The sequence below is a fragment of the Anarhichas minor genome, unplaced genomic scaffold (genome assembly GCF_050575085.1).
Source record: "Anarhichas minor isolate MPS153535 unplaced genomic scaffold, ASM5057508v1 ptg000054l, whole genome shotgun sequence".
Taxonomy (NCBI): Eukaryota; Metazoa; Chordata; class Actinopteri; order Perciformes; family Anarhichadidae; genus Anarhichas; species Anarhichas minor.
Genome location: NW_027466500.1, coordinates 4,660,925 through 4,671,659, shown reverse-complemented (window position 1 = coordinate 4,671,659; position 10,735 = coordinate 4,660,925). Strand labels below are relative to the sequence as shown.

Sequence of the window (10,735 nt, the reverse complement as noted above, 5' to 3'; positions counted from 1 at the left end):
ACAGTCTCTCTCTCGGAGCGCACTGCTGAGTCTTTGCTCTCATCTCTAAACTGTTTCCCTTTTTTTAAATGTCTTTCTCTCTCCGGTCTGCGCGGTGAATGAACGAGCCACTTTAACATATTCAGACCAACGTCATCCTCTGAAGGTGGATCATGCCGTGCAGCATTTTCTATAAAACCCCCCGCAGCCCGCTCACTGAGGAGGAATAGTCGCCGGTTTGGCAGAGAAGGAGAGAAAGAAACTTTGCTTTTAAGTACACGGATTTTTCTCACAGCTGACGGGACGCTGGTTGGAGGTAAGTCCTCTGTTACAGACAGAACATTCTCTTGTTATATCGTTCTGGGAAAGTGAGTGAGTGACTCATTTGTTCAACTTTGTTTCCATCCTGTTCGCCTCCTCTCATCTCATAGTTTACTTTGCCCGGCCTGTTAATCCGCTTCATACTGTAGCCTACTGTATTCAAATCCCCTTTCTTCTTCTGTTTTCTTTAAAAACCTGATTTATTGCCCTTGCTCCATAAACCTCGGGCCGCCTGGGGGGTGGCTGAGCCCCCTGAACTGTACCTATAAAGGCGCATAACCTAATAGACAAGCCGGCGCATGTAAACCTGTAAAACTATTTGGAATAGTTGACAGCTACTCCTCATTTTGAAGGAGCAGCCGCAGCGGAATGAGAGGGAGTTTCCTCGTGCTTAAAGAGAGAATCAAGCACGTTTTTCATATATTTCATCTCGAGTAAACTATGAGCCTGTGCAGGCGCATCCATCCGGTCTGATTACTGTTTTATAATGTATTATAGTTGGAGGTGCGTCTGTCTGCAAAGCCTCTCCAACATAAATAATTACGTGATAAAAGAGAGACATTCTTGTTTGTTTTTATCACAATAATGACTTATTCCAGAAGTGGCCACGATTCAAATCAGTGCACCATCGCTGCATATTTCTGATTGGATAGGGAGACCGAAGTCCAGCTTGTATGATTGCTGTTATTATTATCCTCTAACTAGCTATAATAACAGCTTATAACGGCTCTTGGCCATTGGCTGTCTCCAGAGATGAGTTCACAAAGAGTTGAGATTCATGCTGCCCCTCTTTCTCCGCTTTGTCTGGTGGAGCAAAGGTAAACTCCACCAGATCAGGCTAACACACATTTATTTTGATTTGGAAAGAGTGTACGGAGGAGGAGAAGAAGAACAAGAGGGAGCAGAAACTGGACGGAGGAAAAGATTTGCGCCAACGCCGCTGTTTTGAACGGGACAGAAGCGCCTTTACGCACGGACACAGGTGGATGCTGGAAAGCGGACCAGCTCTTAGGATATGTTACCCCTGGCCCAGTTTGGGTTGCTGTCGGCTCTGGCCACCGCACTCACTTCGGTCCTGTCCGCGCTCTTGCTTCTGGCGCTGACCCGGCAGCTGTGGAGCCTCCGCTGGAGCCTGACCCGGGACAAAGAGAGCAGCCTGCCGCTACCGAAGGGCTCCATGGGCTGGCCGCTGATCGGAGAGACTTTCCACTGGCTCTTCCAGGTGAGAGTTGACACGTCTGGGCTGCTGTAGTTGTCGTTATTTTTTTCTTTTTTTTACAAGCGTCTCAAAATATAGGTTAGCTTCCTGCGCGTCTGTGTGTGTAGTTCTTTATTTATGTTCATCAATTATGGTTTTCTATCCCATGATTACTTCATTGTTTACAATGAAAAGGAGCTAAATACCGGATCGCTGTAAGGTTTACTAATCGTAGTCCTATTGATGATGTATCAGGGAGCGCGCGGGAACCTTTGAAAAGCTCCGCAGATTCTTGCAGGCTGAGTTCTGTTGTTAATGCGACATGTGCGGACTTGATGCTCGGTGCATAATTCCTTCTTGCGGAGGAAAAACAGACGTTTTCTGTTCAAAACTTCCGCCTCTCTTTCCTTCCCTCCCTCTCGCTCTCTCGTTCTTTCTGTCTCTTCTAGTGAGGAATGCACCCTCATCCCCTCATCTCTCTGTCCCTTAAACTATTCCTCCGCTCCACGCATGGGCGTCAGTCAGAGCGCCTCGTTACAGCACACGTGATGTGGCTGTTTCTTTTGTTTTTATTCCTCCTGCCTCTGATTTCCTTTTAATTATCTACCTCCAAATGACTCATTTCAGCTGGGCATTTAAAAAAAAAAATCTCTAAATACTATTGTAACGCAAAAGCAGAGGGGGCTAACAGATGTAGAAAAAATAAAAAAAGAGCCCATAACAACACTATGGCCAAAAGTATGTGGACACTATCTGAACATTCATCAACCCTGACCATTTTGTCATTTAAGTAAGTAGTATTTTTACTCGTGTTTTTCTTTGTATTCATATTTTATGAGCATTATTGGAGGGAGTCTGAGATCTACGATTCTTATTGCCAACTACTGCTTCTGAGTGATTGTTGTGCATATGATAATACATAATTAGAAACTTGAAAATAGTAGTTCATGTGAAAATAAAAACTGCCCCTCAATGTGAGGAATTCATGAAAAAAAAAAAAAAGCATTTGTACCAAAAATAAACAAACACCCAATCCTTTGTGTCTTGGCCCATGGAGAGACTTTTCAACAGATGACAATGAAAACTACCAACTAGTTTTTGCGATATCTTGCTAACCAGCAAATAAACTGGACCCAAAACAGGCGGTTGAATCTTGATTATTGAAAAATCTGGAAAATAAATAAGTATTTTCCAATAAAGTAGGCATGCATGTCACCAAGTTGTTGCCTGAAATGTGACAAACTTGTAATTGTAATTTACTCTTCATACTACAGGGTTCCAACTTCCACATCTCGCGCAGAGAGCGCCATGGCAATGTGTTTAAGACCCACCTCCTTGGGAAGCCCGTCATCCGGGTGACGGGCGCAGAAAACATCCGCAAGATCCTGCTGGGCGAGCACAGTCTGGTGTGCACCCAGTGGCCCCAGAGCACTCGCATCATCCTAGGACCCAACACCCTGGTCAACTCCATCGGAGACCTGCACAAGAGGAACAGAAAAGTAAGAAGCGGGGAGAATTTGTATAACCGATGACCTTTGAATAACCCTATGGTATAGTTTAACTATTGAGGTGACAACGTAAAGGAAATACAGCGGCGAGACCCGCTCCCTTATTTATCCTATCAATCTGCTAATTCATATCATGTCTTGTCTTCAACAATCATCTCATTGTCATTTCTTCCATCTCATCCAAACCTATCCAGTGCTTAAATTCTATCATATCATATCCTCTACACCTCTATCCAGTCCTGACCTACCCCACCCTGTCCTCTTTAGCGAGTATTTACTGAAAGGTGTTGACTGTCGTGTAGAAGGTGATAACTTTTTATGACACCTCTGTCCTTTGTTTCCTCAACCCTTTCAAGATCCTGGCTAAAGTGTTTAGCCGGGGGGCTCTGGAGTCCTACCTGCCCCGGCTGCAGGACGTCGTCAAGTCTGAAATCGCCAAGTGGTGCTCGAAGCCCGGCGCCATCGACGTTTACAGTGCGGCTAAGTCCCTGACGTTCCGTATCGCAGTCAGGGTCCTGCTGGGTCTGCAGATGGAGGAGGAGCGGATAGTTTATCTGGCCCAGATCTTCGAGCAGCTGATGAACAACCTCTTCTCGCTGCCCATAGACGCTCCGCTCAGTGGGCTACGCAAGGTGACAGAGAGCAAGAAGAAACCAATTCAAGTTTATTCATCTTTAGACACACTGTTTTACCAATCTTTAATCCATCCAGCATGGCAGGTTTGATTTCTACATGTAAGAACCAGTAACACAAACAATATGAAACTGCCTTACCCTCACTTCAAACCAATTATTCACCCTACAATTAAAGGATTTACAGTATTTCTTTCCCAAAAACAAAGGTGAGTTCGCACAATGTGACTGTATACATCTTGTAATTACTTAATTTGTGGCTTTTTTGGAATCCAATAACAAAAAAACATGGATGGAAGGAAAAGTTGCCTCTTCACTGTGAGAAAAAGACCATTGTGTCAGAGGTTGAGGCTTGAGACCTTTCTTTAGGTTATTAGAAAACTAGTATGGAATAGAATCCCAGTGATGTAAGTTGGGTAATACTCTCTGCAAATTAAATGTTTCTGCTAAATAATGATAATCTAATAATGTGTTTTGGGGGTTGTTCTCTGTCCAGGGGATAAAAGCCAGAGAAATCCTGCATGCCAACATGGAGAAAATCATTGAGGAAAAGATGGAGAGGCAGCAGGCGGAGGAAGAATATCACGACGCCTTTGACTACATACTGTCCAGTTCCAAGGAGCACGGCCAGCAGCTCAGCATCCAGGAGCTCAAGGTACCAGAGAGAAGCAGACACTATAATTTAGACTTAATGTCGCCAATTCAGGCAGGTCTGTGCCAGCCGAGGACTCTGAACGTAGTGATGGGATCATACTACACTACATTCAGATATAGTCACACAAGACTTCATGACCCGAGTGACATGTAAAGGTGATCGGACAGAAGGGGGCCAGAGACAAAATTCTGGATTCACCATAGTGTGCAAAGCATCACAGAAAAAAGGCTACTAATGCTTACCTTAAACAATGACAAAGTCTGTCAGATTAGGTGATTATTGGGCTGACATTGTGCAGCCTGATCCCATGTATACACATTAGAAATGTCTTTAATATAGTATACTATAGAGAGAGAAAAGAGGGTTCAGTGGCTATCTATAATGGTTCTTTGACTCAATAGTTCTCTATAACCCACAGTGGATCTGCAACTGTACAAGCAGACAGGATCTTCCAGTTTCTTTTGTTGAACGATAATATGATCACAACTGTTCAAAGGCCACCTAACTTTAAATATGAATTTTAAGTAAATTGATCTAATCCGGTATATTATATCATTCCATCTATCCACTTCCCTCCTGGCAGGAAACAGCAGTAGAGTTGATCTTCGCCGCTCATTCCACCACAGCCAGCGCCTCCACATCTCTAATTCTGCAGTTTCTCCGCCATCCAGCGGTGGTGGAGAGGGCCAGAATGGAGCTGGAGGCCGAGGGCCTTGGCTACGAATGCAACAGCAGTCACAGCTCATCTGGTGTCGCCATGGAGAAAGAGGAGGATGCTGCAGACACAGAGACAAGTTGCCTGCTGAACGGAGATTGTCAGAATCATCAGAATCACAGGGATGGTTTTCCACAGTCACAGTCTCATATTCCGTATCTGAGCCTGGACAAGCTGAGCCAGCTCCGCTACGTCGACTGTGTTGTCAAAGAGGTGCTCCGCTTCCTGCCGCCAGTCTCCGGTGGTTACCGGACGGCCCTGCAGACGTTTGAATTAGACGTAAGTTCAAGTCTCTGGCAGGAATATACCATTCATGTGTACTGTAGTTGGTCTGGGTGGGTTTTCTGTCTCCTGGGAATTATAGGCAGTGGATGTAATATATTTTCATCAGATACAAAGGAATCCAACTCTATGCTTCTTGCTAGAGCCACATATAAGGAGAAATTAGGTAAACTACAGAGACCATTGTTTAAACTCACAGTAACAATAAATCGATCAGCACAAGACATCTGTTCTTAGAAAAAAATATGTAAGACCCACATCAAAATGCAACAACTTGCAGCCCCTTCTCTTGGAGATGTCAAAAGGTATTTTTAGGGTTTGAGAAGTCCAGCCAGGGATGGAGATACCATTAGCTAGCAGAAATGTTCTGCACCGTTTGTACCGTGTTAGCTTTTGGCCTGTAGGAGGCGACTTCTACATGTTCACAGCTGCAAGTCTAAACTGGTGACGCAAATGGATGCATGAAAGAGAACAGGATACCGCCTTCAAAGACGGCTCCCCATTCATTCCTATGAAAGTTGCTCACTGGGTGCAGGAGCTGAAAAAGCCTCCACAGCAGGCTTCCTCACACTTCTTCATGTTTGGGCCCATACAGCTTGCGCACATGAGTTCTACTCATGCCGAGTCAGCATGTGCCTCAGAGACAAAGATTAATGGGATGAAATAATTTAATTACGGCTCTTCTAGACTTTCTAAATGTTAATGGACCAGAATTTGGATTTTGGGGGGTTTGTGACACTTTGGTCACCATTTTACAGCCACTTCACTCCCAATGCTTTTTCAGTGGAAAATGTGTTTTTGGCTAGTGTGCATCACATGGAATTTCCAATACAGTGCGGGCCACTATACACCAAAATTGCTTCACAGTACAGATGCATCCCTGGCAGCTCAGTGCTAATACTTTCCTATAGGCTGACGCTTCTACTTGTGGTGAGTCAGCTTTTTGTGAGTGAGTTGAAACTGGTTTATTACCAGCAAAAAATTGTCAATTAGTAAGATCTGCAATTAACTCTTCATGCAAGAGGAAAAAAACAAAATTTTGATTGAATTGAATTCTATCTTAGTCCATTTATCATGTAGCAGATCTCGCTGCACTTCAACAGACAAACACATTCACATACAGAGTTCCGTGGCCTTTGCTGAGAAAGTGCCCTGTCATGGCCTCATCCCTCGGCCTTACATGCAACTTCCCTGCCCTCAGTTTGCCCCCAATTTGCTGTGCTTATTGCGAAAGGACAATTGAAGTTTAAAACGAATTCCCAAAATACTATTGTAGTGCACAATGCCATTTATGCACCTCTTTCTCAGGGTATGAACCCCCTTAGCTGAGAAGTAATTGCAGTATTGAGAATGTAATTATGCTTGTTCATTCAAGTGCATCTTATTAAAGCTTAGACATGGGAATCCAAACTCAGAAATAATTAGGATTAGGTTATAAAGAGGTCTGGAATAATGGAATGAATGAATACATTAAGTTGAAAAAAACAAATGAGAGAAGAAGTTTTGCAAGTAATAAAATTCAGCTAGCTTTTGAACTTATTTTTCCACTTACCTGTAAAAAAAAAGTCTAAACACAATTTATAATTTTTTTTCTGTGCTGTAGTCCCGTGATATTAATCAATTCATTAATTCATATTATATTTAAGACTTTCAGAAGAGTTAGAGTTTGTGCAGATTTGAAAACATACAAATGCACCAAACTGACTGATTTCTTTCCTCTATTCACAGGGCTACCAGATCCCCAAAGGCTGGAGTGTAATGTACAGCATCCGGGACACTCATGAGACCGCCGCGGTCTTTCAGAGCCCGGAGCTGTTTGACCCAGACCGGTTCGGCCCAGACCGGGAGAAGAGTCGGTCGGCTCGGTTCAGCTATGTGCCGTTTGGCGGTGGTGTGCGGAGCTGCGTAGGGAAAGAACTGGCACAGATGATCCTAAAGACTCTGGCAGTGGAGCTGATCGGGACTTGCAAATGGACTCTGGCCACGGAGAACTTTCCCAAGATGCAGACAGTGCCGATAGTGCACCCGGTCAACGGGCTGCATGTGAATTTCACTTACAACTACCCGCTTTAGATAAAAAATACAGTCTGACAGACTTTCCAAAAAAATCACCCTAGAGGCATCTTAACCTTCAGCCTGCTTTTGGAAAATCTCTCCAAGCCCAAGAAAGGAGGTACAAGCACCTCGTTGGGCCTGATGGTGCAATTCAGGCCAACTGAATTTCCATGGGCATGAAGCAGGGGTTTACATTGCTGGTTTGGAGCAAGTCATCATCTCTACAGTGGTTTAATCCAAACCTAACAGACCACTTTCTGTTGTAGCACGAGCTCATTTTTAACCACCGGATATGTTCCCCTGCAGCATTCCCCAGCTTTTACTATCCGTAACATGCTTTTTTAAGGTAATTAACGTAACAAGGTGCAATTCAAAAGTAAGTCTGTGTAGCCTTTTCCCAACCAGAACATCTGGGTTTGCCAAAGGTGCCTAGTGAACAGACTTAAGGTGCATTTTACTTCCATTAAATCGAAGACCAAGACAACACATCTACTGTCAATAACAGGAGAGAAAGACTTTCCAAAAAGTCTTTCCATGAAGCCATCTTAGCTCCAGTTTCTTGGCTCTGACCAAGCTCCAAGTCCAGGGACGAACATTTTGTTTGCGATACACACTTACACGAAGCGATTTACAGACGATGAAATCCACTCAGCTTTTGTGTTTTTATCTTTTTCACCACTTTGTAGCTTTTACATCAATGTGTATCAGAAAGGAAATATCCAAGGGTTATGAATGTTTCCTGTGCTGAATGAGCAAGTCATGAGTATTTCACTTCACTTGCATTCACAAAAAACCTTTGAGATTCACAACAGACCTTTTTGAAAACTGACAAAAATGTAGCTGGTCAATTCTTCTGTTAGAAAATATCTCCAGACTCACGTTGGACACAGCAGAAACTCAATTGGTGCTCAGTTATCTTTGTAATGAATTGTTTTGCAATGATCTCCACCGCTAAAACACTTTTACTGATGGAACTTGCACTTCATTTTGACAAATAAATCCCACAACCAGGAACTTCCCAAACATCAAGGTAAAATACATTCAAACTGTTCTGTTTTTTGAACATGAATGTAATATAATGTATATCCTTAACAGTGCTATTATGCGTGTATCAAATGAAGTAGCATTATGAATAAGCTGTATTTAAAATGCAGATGTATCATTTCTGTTGTGCTTTTACTCTATCTGTAACAATATTTGCTGTAATTATGCATAGATAGACACTAACCTGTAATGTAAAGGACTGTCCATAAAACTTTATTTCACTGCCAGTACATAGATATCTTTCATTGTTTAGAGCAGCATATATAGAGAGTAAAGTTATTATTATTATTATTATTATTATTGGTCTAATTTTAGGACTGTTTCTGTCTGGGTCTTGAAGCCTAATAGACACGCTGTGAATTCTTATGTACAGATGGATTCGTGGAAGGAGATAGCACTTTCTCTGCTTTAAAGAGTCTGTATATATTTGTTCTGTTTATACATTCATTGAGTGTATCAGATGTAGCTGCTGTACAGTTGATGTAAAGAGTAAATTAGAAGATGAAAAACAAAAACAGTTGTCATTTTACGAGTTTGTCATATCATGCTTTCAACAAGGACAAGGAGATGTTTACATGTTTTAAATGTCATTCTCATACGATCAAGCAACATGTTTATAATTCTTGATAATATCTTTGTACAGGTATTTCAAAATATTCGTTTGGGAACAAAAAGTCCAGACAAATTATTTACATTAATATTGTTGGACTGATTTATGTCATGTCCGGTTATTTAAACTGACATCATCAAGTCATACACAAACATCGAATTTCCACTGTAGCAAATAATAGCTTTATGAATTCGCACATGCAGTGATAGCCTTAACCACTTGTATGGAGGTTTGAGGAATCTCCACTATTTCACTTTCGACCAATTACACGTAACATCGGTCTCATTTGAGCACATCATCCTTGCAGACCTGAAAACCTGCTCTACTTCCCGAATGGAACTTTAGCCAGTTTGCATATTAAGCCATTGATGATGCAGTTACAATAATGCCCCTCACCACACACCCCCACATCTGGATCCCCCAACACATATCCATAACACCATGAATTATACTTTTTCTTTGGGCTGCATGCTCTCTCCGTAGCGCTAATCCCTACACTAACCAACTCACATCCCACCACAGATTTGTTAACATCTGCATGCAGACGACACAACTAAAGAAGGTTTCATCTCCAATGACAATAAAACACTCCGTCGTTAACAGCTCAATTAAGAAGTTATCTTTTGCACGGACAATAATCTGCTGCCAAATCTTACAAAATTATGATCGACTTCAGATAAAAACCAACCCATTCCTCAGTAGTATAGAGTTGTCATAACAGTATTAGAAGTATCCACAGTATTTATAGTGAATTAATAACAGTCTCGCTGCATATCTTGACCTCATTACTAACAAAACGGACAGTGTGGTCACCCCTGAGGTCACCTATGAGGTCACCAGGCATTTCCACCCTCCACCTTACCTCCTTCATTGACAGGCAGAGAATGGGGTGAAGCTATGTCGCAGAAAAAATAATGGGAGACAAACAGCCCGGCCTAATTATGTCCGCTGCCGGGCCGTAGCTCTGCCAAGGTCGTTATCTGATGGACGCTCAGTCACTGGGAACTCTGCAACGTATAGAACCAGAGTTCACTCCAGTGCCATCGGCTGCGCAGGTCAGCCACCGGTCAACTGATGGGAGGGTGCATGGGAACTAGAGAGGGGACGCAACACAACCTAACCTCTATTGCTGCATATTATACAACCGAAACAAAGTCTAAGCGACTCACTAGGTCCCTCTATGGGCTGGATATTTCTACCCAACTATGCCAAAGGGCTTAATGTGGAGACTAAAGGGTTGGCTCAAATCCACACTGGAAATGTGAGCATATGAAAATGTTCAAAGATGTACGTAAGCAGAAATCAGCTTGATTTTTAATTGTTCTTTTGATGAACAAATGTGCAATGGATGATGTTGAGCAGCTTCTCACAGCTGCAGATTGGACGATCTTTCTGTCACAATGTTCTTGAAGAAAAAAGGCTGAAAAATCCTGTCAAAACAGCTATGGGTCATGAACTTTTCAATGTATAGCTGCAGAGAGGGCAGATTGGGGTCAACATGAGGACACAGATAAAGAGAGCGGTCGTGAGATTACAGTCATGGGGCCGGTCAGAGGGTGTCCTTTCATCATCACATCCAAAATGACTTTCTTTCTCTTTTCATGAATGCCTGAAGGCAAACTCAATTTGTGTGACAAATCAGATGAGATCATACACAACTCCAATTAAAATACAACAGCATTGCTCCATTCATTTAAAGGTACAATATGTAACTTTCAGAAAAGCCTTGTTATTAA

The 10,735-nt window shown here is 42.6% G+C and overlaps 1 protein-coding gene across 1 annotated transcript; it reads left to right on the top strand.

The window, feature by feature from the left end:
- The first annotated feature begins 1,286 nt into the window (after nucleotides 1-1,286).
- cyp26c1 (cytochrome P450, family 26, subfamily C, polypeptide 1) lies at nucleotides 1,287-7,363 on the top strand. Its single transcript, XM_076075817.1, is given in 7 exon segments — nucleotides 1,287-1,308; nucleotides 1,311-1,522; nucleotides 2,773-2,997; nucleotides 3,363-3,638; nucleotides 4,135-4,293; nucleotides 4,877-5,287; nucleotides 7,019-7,363. Coding segments are annotated over 7 exon segments (1,650 nt in total).
- Nucleotides 7,364-10,735: the final 3,372 nt, after the last annotated feature.